The sequence below is a fragment of the Pseudochaenichthys georgianus genome, chromosome 4 (genome assembly GCF_902827115.2).
Source record: "Pseudochaenichthys georgianus chromosome 4, fPseGeo1.2, whole genome shotgun sequence".
NCBI classification, from domain to species: domain Eukaryota; kingdom Metazoa; phylum Chordata; class Actinopteri; order Perciformes; family Channichthyidae; genus Pseudochaenichthys; species Pseudochaenichthys georgianus.
This window is the reverse complement of record NC_047506.1, coordinates 7,227,846-7,245,874: the sequence shown is the minus strand read 5'-3', so window position 1 is coordinate 7,245,874 and position 18,029 is coordinate 7,227,846. Positions and strand designations below refer to the sequence as shown.

General features: G+C 41.8%; 1 protein-coding gene across 1 annotated transcript; it reads right to left on the bottom strand.

The window, feature by feature from the left end:
- Positions 1–147: 147 nt before the first annotated feature.
- LOC117445330 (unconventional myosin-Va) lies at positions 148–17,706 on the bottom strand. Its single transcript, XM_034080913.2, has 35 exons — positions 17,518–17,706; positions 16,386–16,496; positions 16,015–16,183; positions 15,250–15,394; positions 14,939–15,095; positions 14,704–14,847; positions 14,506–14,587; positions 13,826–13,933; positions 13,131–13,243; positions 11,593–11,861; positions 11,072–11,153; positions 10,629–10,769; positions 9,999–10,130; positions 9,788–9,871; positions 9,578–9,694; positions 9,385–9,482; positions 9,177–9,263; positions 7,657–7,977; positions 7,128–7,284; positions 6,176–6,409; positions 5,615–5,824; positions 5,353–5,446; positions 5,129–5,277; positions 4,838–5,023; positions 4,482–4,582; positions 3,966–4,080; positions 3,643–3,748; positions 3,122–3,244; positions 2,377–2,528; positions 1,920–2,009; positions 1,626–1,758; positions 1,237–1,534; positions 570–744; positions 400–480; positions 148–329 (listed from the first exon to the last, which is right to left on the bottom strand). Exons 1-35 carry the CDS (start codon positions 17,542–17,544, stop codon positions 168–170), a joined length of 4,953 nt encoding a protein of 1,650 aa, XP_033936804.1. The 5' UTR covers positions 17,545–17,706; the 3' UTR covers positions 148–167.
- Positions 17,707–18,029: the final 323 nt, after the last annotated feature.

Below are 18,029 nucleotides of genomic sequence, written 5' to 3'. Positions count from 1 at the left end.
AACATATTAATTAAACAAGATAAGTGCCACTATACAAAAATCAGGAATTAGGTTCACAACACCTCCTCCTGGAAGTTATTTACATTTCAAAGGACTACATTAAATAGGTTGGAAGTTCAAATTAGATACAAAATTATCACATTTTTAATTGACAAGGGCATGCTGTTCTAAGCTCTGCGTAGAAAGGAGATCTTGAGGGAGTCTGGGATGACTAACTGCTCAGCGTGGAGGGCGGCAGGAGGCGAGAAGGGAAATGTGACAGGAAACACTCGTCTCACATCCATGAGGAGCTGCGGAGGCTGGCCGTCAGAGCAGCCTTTCAGAAGACCCTGGAAGAGAGACAACTCACATGAGAAACACTGATTAAATCATTAAAAACATGCAGGATTGAGACATTACCTGGACAGTACGGATGAAATTCAGTGTGACTCTTTCATCGAGGTCACTGTGGGGCGTGTAGAGGGTCAGGATCTTCACAATCTGTAAAATAAAACAGATATTATACAATAAATTATACTTTAATTGCATTTCTCTCCTATTAGGCCAAAAACAGACAGATGTAGACCCACCTGCTGGCTGGACAGGGCAGTGCAGGTCTGAACGAGGGCCTTTGCATCCGCCTCGCTCTTTTTCCCGGCCTGCAGCAGCTGAACCGCCTGGATGAGGGGCTCCAGTGTGGCAACAGCGCCCCCTGTCTGCAGCCCTTTGCTCCGCAGCCACTCCTCCAGCAGACTCACATTATAGCTTAGTGACAATAGCAAAAAAACAGGCTGATTAAACAGTTATCAAATGTGTTTACTAAAATAACATCCCCTCAATGGGGTGAATACAATGATACAAGCACAGCGGGACAAATTACATTATAAAAAAGGGTCATATACAATTCCATTAAAAAAAGTCATAGTATAGTATGTCATTGAAATCATAAAAATGTTAAACTATAATACGTCCAAAAAGGCAATTTATAATAGTGTTATATATGCATGCTACACAAATGTCATGTCAATACTTGTATGACATAAGATGACTTTTTTTGACATGTTTATGACATACTGTACAATTGCTTTTTTTAGTGTGACTTCTTATATGGCGTGTTCAAGACATTGTATTAAGACACTTTTATGACACATCAACCTTTTTGAACTTTTCTTTCAGACATTTATAGTATATCATATCTTAATGAACATATACTATAATAATGATGTGTATATATACTGTATCAGCGTATTTCTCTACCGTATCTGCATGCCGCGGCTCCAGCAGCACATGTCTTTCCTCAGCAGCAGGCTGTTGAGAGCGGAGGTGGAGATTAAGTAGGTGAGCTGGTGGAAGGCCTGCTCCATCTGAGAGGGGGGCAGAGCCTGATGGGACAGGGCGGTGTGCAGCGCCCCCAGCTCCCTCAGCACCGCCGCCATCGAGGGAGCATCGCCTCCCACAGGCCGGGGGTCAGAGCCGGCTCGCTTTCTGGACGCTACCAACTTCACCGTGGAGACAGAGAGACCGGGGATGGTCTCACTCTCCAGCATAGCAGGGACTAAAGGGAAGAGGCAGCAGGAGGCGAGATGAGAGCAGAAAGTGGAGGGTCGAGACCCATAGCATCAGTGTTGTCTTTATTATAGCGGTACCGATGATGTTCTGCAGGCGCTTTTCAGTGATGGAGAGGAGCTGCTGATAGGCCTGGATGCAGAGGTCACTCAGGGCGCGGATCAAGTCACTCAGATCAACGGTCAGAGGAGCTAGGTCGTCCGAGTCAAGGGTCTGAAAAAGGAATCAATACATTCATCCAGGTAACTTGGAATCAATGAAGCAGAATCTGATCTACTGGCAAGTTTACACACACTAAGAATTGGCTTTAGTGTGTCATCTTATAAACATAAATATGGTAGGAGAATTGAATAGTAAAAACATGATCATCCTACCTGTTTCGGGGAGTGCTGGCGCAGCAGGTCGTGTAGCAGACAGACGTTTTTCAGCCACAGAGCTGTCATGTCTACGTCTTTACTGTGTTTCTGCAGGGACAGACGGGTTATATTATCACATGGAGATCGACAGTAATGTGATGAAATGATTCTCAGTGCTATTGGGTATATCTGTAAGAGCTCTATGGGCTTTGCTGTGTGATTTATTTTGTATTGGATTATATTTACTTGATGATCCACCTCTGTAGAAACTGAAGGTGACATTCCTCTAATATATGTTAAATCGAGCATTTATCTTTTTCCTTAGGGGTCAAGATAGTTGGTCCAAACCCTCTGCACCAAGACTTGAAAGTGGTTCAAAGTCAGTTTGTCCATACTTCTCTGTAAGTGGCATGATGCGCTCCGCCCTTACACATTAAACCTCCACCATATGGTGCACCAAGCAGAACGGGGTTACCTTCAGAGCAGCCTTCATGGCGGTGACAGCGGCGCTGCAGAGGGAGCGGGCCAGCGTCTGATCCCCGCTGCAGTCCGCCTGACGGACACAGAGGAAGAGGATGCTGGCAGGCAGGCCGGGAGGAAGAGAGAGGGCGCTGTCCACACGGACGTCTGCTCCACAGACAGAGAGCAGCAGAGGGTACAAGGTCAGACGTGTCAGCTACAGATCAAGTAGTGGACGTTCAAATGTCATTCTGTGTCACTTTATCCTCATACACATTCTTCTGTTGTTGATGTATATTTCAAATAAGCAAATGATAACGGCACATTTCCTCCGAGGATCCACTATGATGCAGTCCTAAACTGTGCACATCAAATAAGGATGGATGCTTGTTTAAAGCAGTACAAATACCAATGAAGAAAATATTGCACTCTTGAATAATTAAATTCTAAAAATAAATTACTGGTGGTTGAGTTCAAGCTCTCAAATGATTCAATAAAATGTAGATTATTCTATTATACAAGTTGTTAATTTAACTGCTTCAAGAAAAAGTCCCACAGGCTTCATTGTGTACATACTAAGGCAGAGTATGGTTTGTAATTTATTTTCATGAGTAAATAAGTTAAAAAACATCCCCCCATTGGATTTTTCGCCAATATTATACGATTATAGGAAGTCATTTATAATTAAAGCCCTTTTTAAAAGCAGGAAAGCTTACGTATTAAAACATATAGTTGTTTATGTTCGTTGTGTACTCTCTCACCTGTGATGAGGTTTTTAATGAGCTTGTTTTCATCCTTCTTTCTGCACTCCAGCAAACCAGTGACTGCCGGCTTTGATCGGGAAGGACAGGAGGAAGTCTCTGCAGTGAACGCTGACGGGAGAACTGGAAAACATCACAACACAAACAACTTAAACAACAGCACCAGCAAAAACTAAAAAGACAGGGGAGAACATTACATAATGTAATGTTGGACTCTTGAGATAAAAAGGGCAGTGTCATGAAGGCCCTTTATTTATGTGAACTTTTGATCTAATGATATAATTAGTGTTTACTCATCTGCTCTTAACTATGGTTCAACATCATTCAATAAATGATCAAAATAAAGCTATATACTATGATGTCATAAAAAGGCATTACGAGAAGTCATATGTAAAAAACATTTTTAAACGTTATATTTAATTAATCCTTTTCAGTGATGAAGAAAACCCGCCAAACATATTAAATCTGAACGTGCATGGCAAACCAAAAGCTCTGAATGCAAGCTCCTGATGAAACCGTACCTTGTGTCAGGAGTCGTCTGAGCGACACTGTCTTTTTAAGCTCCGTCATCTCTCTCCTCAGTCTCACACACTCCTGCTCTTTGGCCTCTAGTACTTCCTGCAGCTCCTTCACACACAAACACACACTTGCATTTAGGATTGTTTGGCCTGTAAAGCTAATGCTCTAAAAGCACACTGAATCCAGCTCTTACTGTATAGACTGCATGGGATTAAGTCAAAGAGAGGAAGGTAGGAAGGGACTTTGGGGAAGATGGTAGCATAATGACCCTTTTTCCTAAACGTATACATCGTTTTTTTTAGCAGAAGTGTTTTTCTTCTTCTACCTGCGGCCCTGCAGCAGAGGAAGAGCCACAGCTAGCGGCACTGATCTGGCCCCTCAGAGCCTCCAGCTCCTCCTCCTTGTGACGGCTCTGACTGCGCAGCTGGCTCTCCAGGAGTCTGACAGACAAGGAGATACAACAGGACACCAGAGTTCATACAGTGAAATGCAGTAAATGGACTGCATCTATATAGAGCTTTACTAGACCACTCAAAGCACTTTCACAACACATGTCAGCCTTGACCTAATCATGCACATTCATACAGCAGCAGAGGCTTTGAAATGTACAAAGGATTAACAAAGTATCTGCTTCCAAAACGTTCATGACATTCACACAGCGTTGACATTCATTTGTGGCTTAGTGATTTGCTTATGGACACTTTGACACAGTGATTGCAGGAGCCAGGGATCAAACCACCGACCCTCTGACTCGTGGACAATCACTCCTGAGTCACATCATATATAAATGGCAGCATCGAATTTGAGGAGAAGCGAGTTGATACACAGGTAACAGACTGACTTGTTGGCCACTCGAACAGCATCGTAAGCGTGTGCCAGGTCCTCTACTTTCATCTTCACAGCCGGGTCTTTGGCCACGTCCATGCTCACCATCAGCTGATCCTGTCAATGCAGACACAGTGTGGAACATTACCGTCTGATCTGACGAAATAATGTTGCAAGTTCAAAAGCAGGCAGGCCTAGATTCAGCGTTACCAAGTATGATGTTTATTTATATGTTGAGTTATAGTAGAGTTGTCCTTTTCTTTTTGTGGGTAGAAAATATGTTTCTGTTTAATAATGCTCATAAAAGGTTTTTTCTGCCAAACTTTAGGCAAGTTTTGTGATATTTCTCTTCCAACTCCTACACTCTCTCACCATTGGTGTTTGGAAGCTCCACACCGACTCTCTCCGCTCCAGGGTGGGAGAAGTCACGCTGACCCTGCGGACCTCCTCTGGGGAGGGTAAGCATGATGAGAAGGGTGACAGCGGGGCGGTGGACGGAGAGGGGAGCTCTAAACTCAGACTCTGAGTGGAGTCCGCCCTTCTGTGGACTTTGGTGCCCTGTTGAGAAGAGAGCAAATAACCAAAGCAACCAAGAGGGAGTTTTAGACCAAAATAGTATTTCTGTACGAGTATTTAACCGTGTCTGTAGGTGTAGTTACGAACCTCGGTGAGCAGACTCATCTCCCTGAGGTTGTCGTATCTCTGCTCCAGTCTGGTGAAGTCTCTCAGGAGACCCTGGTACTTCCTCCTCTCCTCATCCAGCTCCGCCCTCAGAGATGCACTCGCCTGAGACACAGCCTGCTGCACACACTCTGCACAGAGAGAGGAAAAACACCCAGGGTTCACCTTTGAAGTATGCAGTAATGCTGCAAAGAGAGAAGAACTACCTTCTTGTGCTTGTTCTTGTTCAAACAAGCGAGCAGAGAGATCCTCTTTCTCTTTGCAGTAACTGTCCTTTTCTCTCTGCAGGGCTTGCAAGTCCTTAAGGAATATGGGAGATTGAGAATAACTCATTAACATTTCTATAAATTAAGATTGTAAAACATGGTCAGGGAAAAGACAATGTTTATTCTTTACATGCAATGAGAACACAAGCACCAGCACAGGGTAACATACTATGTGAAGAAAGTCTTTGCTCAGTAGGCCTACTTGTGTGAGTTGCAGGATGTCCTGTGCAGCTTTCTCCTCAGCTCTCCTCCTTTCCTCCACCTCCTTCTCGCTGATGACGGGGCAGGGTGGAGGTTTCTCTTGTTTCTGGCTCTCCATTTTCTGTACCGTCACTTTCAGCGCCTCCAGCTCAGCGCTGCCGGCCTCTCGCTCGGCGTGCAGCGTCTCTCTCAAAGCTGCAGCCTCCCTGGCCTGGACACAAACAAACTCAACTTTGAATATGAAATACAATGACTACTTGAGAGAGAACAAAATCAGAAACAAGTGTAAAAATAAATGTCTATCAACAAGGATGTTTGTTGGTCTGAACCACTTGGGATCCTTGCACGCACATAATGTATCTAAGAGCCTTATAGACAGTTGGAGAGAGACAGGACAGCACAACTTTGAGTCAACCATTTTGGACAATAAAACCCCACATGGCCAGCGTTTCAAACCTCCCCTTCCCCTTGGTAAAACATACAGAAATTCCTCTTAACCCTTATGCTAGAGATATTTGAGTTTCCAAGGATCCCAACACAGGACCAAACTCCCTTCGCACACCTCCTGGTCTGCTCTGAGCTGCATCAGTTTGACCTCCATGCCCTTGTTGAGCTCTCTGAACTTCTCCACGGATCGGGCCTCTGTCTTCAGTTTCATCAGCTCTCTCCTGGCGGCCCTGCGGCGCGCGCAGCACTGCATGAACACCACCGCCGCACGAACCCGCCTGTACGCCCGCCTCGCCATCCACCCACGCACCCTCGCCTGGAGCAGCACAGCAGCACGCTCCACCAACACCTGAGGAGGAAAGAGTAGATTAGACTTTTAACTGAGGTTATATATATATACTCAGGGGTGGAATGAAATTAAGTACATTGGTAAAGTAATGTAATTAGGTACTATTCTATTTTGTCATTCTACTTCCCTACATTTAAGCTGCAACATTCATATTTTTTACTCAGCTACGTTTATTTAACAATAATAATGAGAAGCTACTTATAAAGTCGTTTTCCTATTAGTGGCTATACAAATAAAACACCAGATTTTGTTTTAATATTATACGTTTAGTACAGTACCACTGTACTAAAGATTATGGGTCAACATCGACTAACTAGAAAATGTAAATGCTATTACATGTATTTGTTAATGATAAAAGCAGAATAATATGCTATCCTATAATAAGATAATACTTTGAAAAGAGCTATTGTGCATACTGAGTACGTTTACTTGGAATACTTTAGGTACATTTAGCTGATAGTACTTCTAAACTTTGACTGAAGCAACATTTAGAATTTTTGATTTTGAAATGTAATGGAGGATTTTAAGACGAAAGTATTTCTACTATTAATTATATTTTAACTGTGTAACTACATTTAACTTCTATCGTAAACAGAACATAATCAAACGTTTAAAGAAGTGCTGACGAACAAACATTTGAGATACGCAGGTGGAGGTTGCTTTTTAGAGATCTACTCAAGCAGTAAGTGTAGTAATGATTAAGGCTGTATGTGCTGACCTGTCTGTATCTGCGGCGGGCCATGGTTCCTCTGCCGAAGGCCTGGATGGTGATGGTGGCCTGTCGGATCGTGAGGAACAGCTGCCTGACGGCCACCATGCGGTACGTCTTCTGGATCACTAGAGCAGCCTTAGTGTAGCGCAGAGTCAGGGCCAGTCTGCAGCCAGGAGGATCAATGGGACAATTAAGTATTTATCTGGCAATTTCTTTTTTGAGGATTTACAAAATGAACAAAAAATTAAGAAAATAACAAAACTAGCACTACTTTTATGGTTATTTACAGAATATTGTGCAGTGTAAAATGCATTGTAGCTCACCTGAAATAGTTTGAAACATAAAACTATTATCATCGCAAAAATCTTTAACCAACCCTTTAGAGTAAATGTTTAAAAAATCGTTTTCTATCCCTGAAAGGTAATAGAAAGTATATTGTGAGGTTAAACAACATTTGTCCCTAAAGATCTGTCACTTAAAAAAGAAAAAGTGAGGTTTACTTTGATAAAGAAACATTTAAATGTCCTCTCCTCACCGCCTGGCTAGAGCTCCTCTGCAGTATCTCTGGATGGTGACGGTCGCCCAGCTGATCCGGGTGAATCTGACCCGGCCCAGCCATCCTCTGACCCGGCTCTGGATGATCACCGCGGCGACACGCAGCCTCTCCGCTCTCAGCCTCTCCAGGAGAGCCACCTGACCGGCCCGGAAAAACACTTTGGTCTTCCCGAAGCAGTACTGGTCCGGGTCCGGGATGAGCCGAGGCAGGGTGAGTCTGCAGGAGGCCTGAGCCTGATCCTGGGTCAGGGGGCCGTGAAGCAGGAGGCGGTACCTGCAGAAGAACTCCTCGTACGTCCACCTGGAGATAAAGAGTTGGGATGGAAATCTCAAAGGTCACCTATTATACTGCTTTTCATCAATATATTATAGGTCTCAGATAAATACAAAACATGTCTCTGAAGTGCTTGGCTCCAAACACCAAACAGATCATGCATTGTAGCATTACCCATAATCCCCTCTGTTTCAAAAGTGCTGATTCTCTGTCTGTTACTTTAGATGAAAATAAGGAGCCCCTCCCCACGCCCCTCTGAGAGAGATTTGGTTAAAAAGAACACAAGGTGCTCTGGGAGGAGGTTCAGGTGATAAGGTGGGGGCGGTGTTACCTTGGTTGGTGATTGGCTAATGGTTACCAAGCCAAAAAATCGTTATGACATCATAAAGTGGCCAAAATCTGATCAGCTCATTTTCAGACAGGTTGTTATATAAATGGATCAGGACAAAAAGAGAGAGAATCTTTTTTCTTGAAACGTTCAGAATCTTTTTCCACAGAGGGGACACATGCTGATGTAGAAGAGACATGGAAAAGTGGATTTTGCATAATAGGTGACCTTTAAAGAAAATAGCTTTATACTTAGAGGAGGATAGTAGGCCTATTTTTTTTTAACTTGACATTATTTTTACTCTAGTTATTATGTCACTGAAGTGAACATTTAAAGAAATATATATATAAAGAGACATATTACAGTACTGATTATTTATACTAATATGCTTTCAGTATTTAGTTACACTTTTACCCTTTTTATTTCATGTTGGTGCGTTTGATGAAACTTGTACATTTGAGATTTGAGAGATGGTTTTATTGTTTAAAGATGATCAACAAAACCACACTATTTACACTATTAGCTTAATTAAAAAATACTGGAAGTCAATACATAATTTTCATATATCTCAAGCATGTTTTATGTCTCTAAAACATTCAAAGTAAATTGTGAGAACATATAGCAAAAAACAAAAACAAATGCTGCTTAAAATGTAGTAATAATTTTAATAAAAAAAGAACTTGAAGTTAATGGTCTAGTTACCACAAAGTACTGTAGTTACAGACATCCCTAGTAAAGTCCTGTAAGATTAAAGTGTAAAACTCAACTCTGTTCCACGTGTTTCTTTCATCAATAAAGAGGAAGAGGAGAATGGCAACTCCTAATATCCTCTCCAATATAATTTTCTTTGCATCAATTTGCAGAGTATATGATTTGATGTCTAGGAAATATTCAGTACCTGGATGGAAAACCTGCAGCACTGATACGAATTGTCTCCAGCACCCCACAGGCTCTCAGCTGCTGGACTGTCCTCCTGGGGTCAAACCTAAGAAAAAGCAATGGATCAAAAAAAGGATGTCACGCTGCCGTGTGCACACAGCAGCGTCAGAAAAAAACACAAATTCAAATTGCATAAATGTACAATTTTGTGGAGAACAAAGACATACATAAATGGTTCTTTGAGATCGTTGGGTTTAATACAGCGGACATAGTGAGGAGTGGTGCTGTTCAGAGTGTCCATTAGCATCTCTAGGGACTGTCGGAACTGACACCAACACAATGAAAACAAAACAAAACGTTACAGACAAATTGCTGCATGCAAAAGGAAGTGATTAGAAGATGAAAGTCATACCAGCTCACCTGGAAACCCACTGTCAGTTTATGTTCTCTGGTGGCTCTTTTCCCTGAGCGAACACTTCCATTAGCCACAGAGGAAGCGTTTCCCTGCTGCTGGAACAACTCAGCCACCAGCTCGGACTGACACACACATGACAACACACACAGAGAAAAGTCAGTGGTCACAAAGTCACATAGAAACTAAATTAAATAGAATACATAGAAAATATCTACCTGACTTGCTCTGAGGATGTTAATGAGCTCCTCAAAGACTGTGTCTCGATTCTTTCCTAAGAAGCCATCACATTCGTATTGCACCTGATGAAAAAAGGAAAACTGTCATTAGAAATAACATAAACTGGAAAAAGAGACATGTTCACATATTCTCGTTGGGGAACTATCCTACAGTCCAAAGAGTTTCTCTGTGTTGACCTTCCTCACTCACCGTGTCAGCGAAGTGCAGAACGACGAAGGCGCTGTTGGACATGCGGGGTTTCTGGAAATGAGGGTGGGGCTTGCTGCTCAGGTGTTGGTCGTACAGCTTCCGTACCCAGCTTTCATCTGACCCTTTGGGCATCTGGTGAGTAACACAGACAATTACCACAGAGACTAAAGATGAACAGATTATCAATGCTCATGTTCAATCACACTGCTCATATGCAAAACATACGGAATACTATTTTATTTCATATGTTTTCTTATTTAATTTTTGCCTTTAATCAGCGCTGTCCCATCGCTGTTGTAACACTGCACATTTCCATGCTGTGAAACAAAAAAAGGCTTTATTTTTATTTATTTTGACTCAAGCCAGTGAGATGAACACTTGCAAGGCTAGGCAAGTGTATTTATATAGCACCTTTCAACACAAGGCAATTCAAAGTGCTTTACAAAAATGAAAGACATTAAGAAAATGGCATTTAAAAACAGTAATTAAAAAGCAAAAATAATAAAATAACATTAAAAGAAAAAATACAAGTTACAGTGTAGTTAAAGATATGAATTTGAATGTGTAGATTGAGCCGAATGTGAAGGAGATAGGAAAAGACAGATGAGAGAGGGAGACGGCAGCACTGACCCTGCACTCCTCGTCCAGCAGATCGAACAGGCCCAGCTGCCCCTCGATCAGATTGATGCACAGCTGATTGTCACTGAACTCGATCCGGCTCCAGGCCAGCTCCTCCCGGATGTATTCCTCCTGCTCCAAGTGGAACACATGCTGCGGACGAACACACAATATAAATATAAAACTTCAAAAAGATTGAGACAAAGTGAAAGAAATTGCAATGGCTCTCGACAGAAAGTTAAAGGAGGTCCTGAAGATATGGTCAACACAGTGAAGCTAGCTTTGCTTTGAGACAGATCATCGCGCAGAGAGACAGTGTGCTTGTTTTGGGCTGATTCCCTGAGGAGTTTAACAAGAATGATTTTGCTGCTGGCATGTTCAAGAATAATGAGTGTACCTGTAAACACCAATACACATAGGGGGAGAAAGACATGTTTTCCTGTGAAGTGACTTACCCTGTTGAACTGCTGTTGCAGTTTTTCATTGGCATAATTTATACAGAACTGCTCAAAACTGTTCCGGTCAAAAGTCTCAAACCTGCACAGAGATCATCAGTTAGATTTGAAAATAAAACCCTGAAGATATGAACAACAATGTTAAAATTAACAGGACAGTTCATTCTAAACTCAAAACCACAATTGTTTTCCTCTTTAATGTATTGTTATTTTTCCATTTAGATCATTTTGGTGTGAGTTGCAGAGTTTTGGTGATATCTTCTCTTGGATATAATGGAACTTCATGGCACTTGACCTTTGGGGCTCAAAGCTACATATAAAATACATCTCTTTTCAGAAACCATGATGCGGTGCTTTTTCATGCTGGAACTATTTTCTTTCTACCCCACTCTACCTAGCAGAAGGATGAATGCATCTACTTGACAAGACAATTCTACATTCACAAATAGCACTACATGTAAGTGTTTTTGTGTAATAAGTCCACACACATTATACCCAGTGTCACAGAGCTCATCTCTCACCCATAGATGTCCAGCACCCCTATAAAGGACTTGGTTTGTCCCTTCTGGCTGTGCAGGGCGGAGTTGAGCCTCTGGACAGTCCATGTGAACAGCTGACCATAGATGTGTTTGGAGAGGGCATCTCTGGCTTCTAAGGCCTGCTGACCGGACACCGGCTTCACCAGCATCTCCCCCCCCACAGCCAGCCTGCGGTGACACAGCCAGTGGGCCGTCTGAGGTCCGTCCACTCCCAGCAGCTTAGAGAAGACTGCCAGGGGGCGGTCTTCTGCCTGAGAAGAAACTAAATAATTAGAAATACTATATAGACAATGTATTTGTTGTGTATTGTCTCACAAAGCATGTGCAATGTTTTGTATTTCTTCTTCTTGTGTGTTTGAATTGTCTTTGTTTGTAATTTATTAATATACCTTTGACTAGGATTTGTTTAAAGGGGACCTATCATGCAAAATGCACTTTTTGGATGTCTTTTAATACTTAAATAGGCCATGTGTCCCCGGTGAGTCAGGGAACTCACGCAGCGTCAGAAAACAAAACCCTCTCTTTTCCTCCATACCCAAATCTCCCAAAAAAAACGGGGGTACAACGGAGCTGATCCAGATTTGCGTCCGATATGACATAATATCGGAAATGTGGACCCACAGGACTATCAGAAAGTTGCCATCAGAAACAATGCCCGACTGTTTTGGACGTAATATGGTCGGTGTTTACATTAGCATCGCTAACACTCAGAGCTAACCTGTACTGGAGAGCATGTGTGTGAAGAAGCAGGAAATAAAAAGGAACTCACCTTGTGGTATAACCGGCAAGAGAGAAAGCCTTTGAGCTCCATACTGTTTCAGAAGTAATCCTTGATAATCCATGATATGGCGTTTCATCACTGCAGTATTTAGTTTAGACAGTAGCTGCCGGGTCCCACATGAGCTCAGCCCCCTCCTCTTTTATCAATTTTTTTTTTTTAAAGCTTTATACCCAAAATCAGCTCTTTTGAAACAGGAAGTGAAATAGAGGGATATGAGGCATGGCTAGAATGGGTGATCTGTTTGGTATTTTCTGAGCACTGAACACTTCATAGACATATTTTTTATATATTTGTATATATCTGAGACCTATGCTATTGCCTAAAAATAGCATGATAGGTGCACTTTAAGTTGAATGCAGCTGTATAGCACATTGGCCCCAAAATATATTTCCACTCAAATTTGCACAAGTTTTTCTTATCTTATCTTTCATATACCATCTTATCTTATCTTAGTTTCTTATCATTTTTATTCAGGTTGAAGGCTTACATTTTTGCCGCTGCATTCTGGCATATCAAATTACTGTGTGTTTTTAAATGTACTAAAATGTCATTCTGTAATGAGTTTCTGTTTCACTCTGTTTTCAATAATGCTTTTGAAAAACATTGTTTAGAAATGTACTGTATAAATAAACGTGTCTTGCCTTACAGTAGATGCACTGATAAAGGAAGTTGAATGATAGCTGAATTTGTAGAGATCTAGATTACTGCAAGTGAGAGGAGAGATACTTTTATTTCTTACATCAATATAACTCCTGTCAGAATTTCTCCCACTGGCCTGGATGTTGACATTTCCGAGGTGCAGAACAGCTGCCAGGATCCTGAAGAGCTCCATCTGCTGGTCAGGCTGCACTCCTGCATGATGAACAAATACACCAATAATCTTGCATTATTTATCTTCATTAATTGACAACATTACTTATTCACATTAATGTCTGAACAGGTGGATGCATTGTGTACATGTTTATGTGTGTAGAAAGCTTGTATTTTCTAATCTTGTGGGGACATAAATCTGTTTCTACAGCCAAGTTGTGGGGACTTGACTTAATTATGGGGACAATGGACAAGTTAGAGTAAGGATCCTACCAGTAGTGTTTATAGTTATGGTTAGATTAGTGTGGACATAAATATACGTTAATGTAATGTCTTCTAAATTGATTGAAACATGACTGTGTTTATCAGAATCAGAATCAGAAACTGGTTTATTACCAGGTAGGTTCACACGTACAAGGAATTTGACTAGGCGTCGTTTTTTTTTTATTTGTATGCATCATACATACAAATAAAAAACAAAAATGTAAAAATGAACACAGATAGCGAGCTATATTAAGAACATTGTAATACAAATATAATAAGATAACAATAAAATAAAGCAGTGATTTACATTGAAATAGAATGCAATATTTATGTATGTGTCTGAGAGTAAGCGTACTCTACCCAGGATGGTGAAAGCGTTGCGAGTGCGCTCCAGGTCCAACAGGTCATCAGTACCAGGAATCTGCGTCTCTCCTCCCTGGCTGGTGTAGCGGAAATTCTCAGGTGCATCTGGAGGGAAAACACAGAGCACAGTCAGGCTGCATGCAACATGGACATTGTTATATATACAACAGATACAGAACTCAGTGAATGGAAAAGGTGTAGACATGGTAACTGTAAGGGAAACTTCTGTGTAGCAATGCAGTGGGAGTCACCGACTCATGAAGGAGACACGGGAAGAGCAGGAGCTTTGATGTCAAACACTGATGGTTTATTTAGGAGCTTCGGCCGGAGAATTCACAACAAGTCCAAGAGCCAGAGGTTCTGACTTCACGGTAGAGTTGCCACGTCAAATCTGAAGAACTCTACCCCAGACCCATGTATTTAGCTAGTTCAGAGAGAATCATCAACATGCTGCATAACAAGATAGAATCGCAACACCTCTATCAGCTGACGCCAACATGCAGGAACAGGGAGACAGAACACTGAGAGCACAGCAGCCAAGGTTACGAGGTGCGTGTGCTCAGTCAGGACAGTTTAAACTGATAAACTGGGTCAAAGTTATGGACCTTGGAAAATATTTCCCCAACAGTAACATTTTATAAGACAAATAAATGATGGGGATGCCTCTGAAGTCTCACCCAGTTTAAAGGATCTCATTTCAGGCAACTCTCTGGAGGCACACAGCTGGTAGAAGATGTGGTAGTTCCTCTCTGCTGATGCCTTACATGCACATAAACAGACAGAAATGTTCATTAACATATGCATAATACACAAATGAGTTACATGAAACCTCAGAATAAATGGGAAATTATTCATATGCAATAAAGCTTACTTACTTGGAAGACAACCCTAGACTTTTCCAGGAGATACGTCCTCATGTTCGCCCCGATGATGTCTCCTTTTCTGCCAAAGCCGATCTCGATGTACTTCCCAAAACGACTACTGTTGTCATTGCGAGTGGTTTTAGCATTCCCAATAGACTGTAGGTAAAAGCATGTGTTTTGTAAAAAAACATCAATGACAGGTAAAAACTATTTTTTAAATAACTAAATGTGTTAAATGGTCCATCACCTCCATGATTGGGTTGGAGGCCAGAACCCTCTCCTCCACGCTGGTCTGCTGGGCCGCTCCTCCGACCACAGCAAAGTATCGCATGGTGAATTTGGCTGAGACCGTTTTCCCCGAGCCAGACTCTCCACTGATGATGATCGACTGGTTTTTCTCCTCCCTATACACACAGATACCATGAATACCATACCCCATAAAGTGAAGTTATGCTGAGACCATCACTGTGGTTGTTACAGGACAGTGTAAGCAATTAAAGTAGGCTGTACATGTATAATGGTTGAAATGTTTCTGGTTGCTGTCACATGACCTCTGACCTGGTCATTGTGCGGTAGGCTTCCTCGGCCACAGAAAATATGTGAGGCTCCATGTCGGCCATGTCCTGACCGCTGTAAGCATCGATCACCTCCTCTCCATATATGGGCAGCTGGTCATAGGGATTAATGGCCACTAACACGATACCTGGAGGGACAGGAAAATAAAGTCACATCAGTAAGATACTCTGGATATTGATAGGATAATAATGTAGAAATACAGTTTTTGTAATAAATTGAGCGTGTTTTTATTTGTATAAAGCACATCTTAGTAGAGATGACACGTTTTAATTGTACATGTACTAACTGAAGCATTCCCAGTGCAACCGAAAATACAAATAAGAAAAGATTAAGTTTCAAAAGGCCACTGTTTTAGTCTTAATCGAACTAAGCAGACGCAAGAAAACACAATGCCTTTGTCAACTCAACTAACTCTAACATAAGTTGCCATCTCAAAACTACAAAAGTTTGAATTCAAGTAAAACCATTTTTGGGTAGAGTGACTTTAAGAACACTTTGCATCATCTAAATGACATTTAATTGCATCTTAAAACAGTAGCAGCGAGGGAGTTCCTTCCTCAACCTTTGACCTACAGTAATATATCGATCATTATGAGCCGTTATCTTGCAGACAGAAGCACCCAGGAGCTGCATGTTGCACACATCTCAAACACCTGCTGTGACTAATGTTGGCCACTATAAGTAGAGCAATCATCCCTTATTTAGCTCAAATTCCCTCTCTCTGGAGTCTGCACATTCAGAGCTCACCACAGTACGTGTAGATGCTGTTGTAGTCCAGGAATCGAACCCGCAGGTTGTGCAGGACAGCAGGTTCATGGAGGAAGCTGAGAGCCGTCAGGTCGTTCTCCCCCTCCAGGATGTCAGGGTTCCCCGGCGGGGGGAGATCAGAGGGGGACGCCAAAGGGTAATGGGCCTCCTTCCAATGGAGAAGGATTCAAGGCTTTTATTGTCATTTGTACTTAGCTGCAGTGTAGATATGTCAATGAAAATCTTAGGTCGCAGGCTCCTCCAAGTGTTTCATGAAAATATAGATGGTACTGGATTGTAGCATCTTTTCTATAAGGATCATGAGCCTTCACATTGATTTGTGGATAATATCAAGATACAGCATGTCTCACCTCCCCATCAGAGAGCTGTAGCAGCAGGTTATTATCTCCGGGGCTGTAGTCCTTGAGGAGCAGAGCTGACACCCAAACAGCATCCGGGTCAGGAACCCACACCCTTGCTCCCTAACAAGGGAACACATTAGATTAAAAAAATTAAATAAAGAAGAGAAGAGATTCTGCAGGTTTGACACACTTTGCATTTTATAGACCATTTTTGGAGTCCAGAAACGAGAATTTTTTTTACAGCTTTTTGTTTTCTATTCTGACACGCTTAAAGGTGGAGTAGGTACGTTTCAGAAACCGGCTCGAGATACACTTTTGTTATATTCCACGGAATGCTCTTAACATCCCGTTAGCAATGAATATCTTAAGTGCTTTGACAGAAAATCCACTAAAAAATGTCATCTGTAGAAGCCGTAATATTGTAAAAAGTACAACCAGTACAACCAAGTACAACCAATCCGTTTAGCCGGCCCGGCTAAACGGATTGGTTGTACTTGCCTGTCAGCCTTCCATCGGGGCACACATTTTTCTCGTGCCCTCATTGGTCATGTGCGCGTTCGTGTGTGTTGGAGGAGGGGCTCTATAAGGAAGTGGCAGATTTTCTCCGGTTGTGTATTTTCAAATTCTAGCGATCTCGAGCCGGTTTCTCAAACTTATCTACCCCACCTTTAAGATACATGCATTTCCTGGCCCCACCCAGAAAATACATTTGTCAGCCATCAGCATAAAAGGCTCCTAAACGATGTTAAAAATTAACACCGGTCATCCTACTCTAAATTGGATTACCCATTACCTACTTCTAACATATGTAATTTGCTTATTATTCTTCCCATTTTACAAATAAAGGTTAAATCAACATATTACAATTTCCTACTCTTATGAGTTTACACATAGAAAGATTAAAACAAGTTTTAACTCAAAAGCTGTTAACTGTTGATACAAATCAGGAAAGGCTTTCATTTGAGCACTGAAACATATTCTATAAATACATGAATGGCAAAGATTAACACACAAATAATATGTCTTATGAATACATACAGACCTAGTTATGTTTTATATCATAACCAGTACTCTTCGTTAAAGGAACTAATGGTAAGCCCTTCAGAGGTTTTGAAAAAACAAACATTTAAGCCAGTCTTACCTTGCTGTATAGCTCCAGTGAGGTCATCTTAACGTCTTCAAAGCATGCAGGTATATATCATTATGAGGTTAAATCAACAGGAGCAACATCCACACGTCCCTCTGAAGGAGCTGCTTGTTTCCTCCACACTTCTGCAGAAGAGCCACTTTGTGTCCTGCTGACAGTTCTTTGCACTTTGTCCAGGCTCACACGGAGGCATGAGGATCGTCAAGTTAAGTGTTCATCTATGGGAGGATGCAGTGATTGGACGGAGGGGTTTCTCCATTTAAATGTGCCCCAATAAATCCAGGACATGTGGTCATTTACTTTAAGAGGATTCAGGTGCATCCAAATCCATGTTAAACTATAGTCTAAATGTTAGTTTGAACCTGGATTGGCTTGACGGAACCCGTTTCAGTTGCTATAATTGTAAAGTGCTGAAAGACATGGATCACAAAAGGTATTTCAGATATGATTGTAAAGCAACATTTGGAAAGTCCTCCATATTATCCCCCTTACTTAGCTGAGGGAAC

Excerpts from the sequence above, each read along its gene's own strand:
- LOC117445330 (XM_034080913.2), bottom strand. The coding sequence starts at position 17,544 with ATGACCTCACTGGAGCTATACAGCAAG. Across the intron at positions 15,096-15,249 it reads GCCTACCGCACAATGACCAG|GGAGGAGAAAAACCAGTCGA; the intron begins GTCAGAGGTCAT and ends CTGTGTGTATAG. Across the intron at positions 4,583-4,837 it reads GGAGCTTCCAAACACCAATG|GATCAGCTGATGGTGAGCAT; the intron begins GTGAGAGAGTGT and ends CTGCATTGACAG.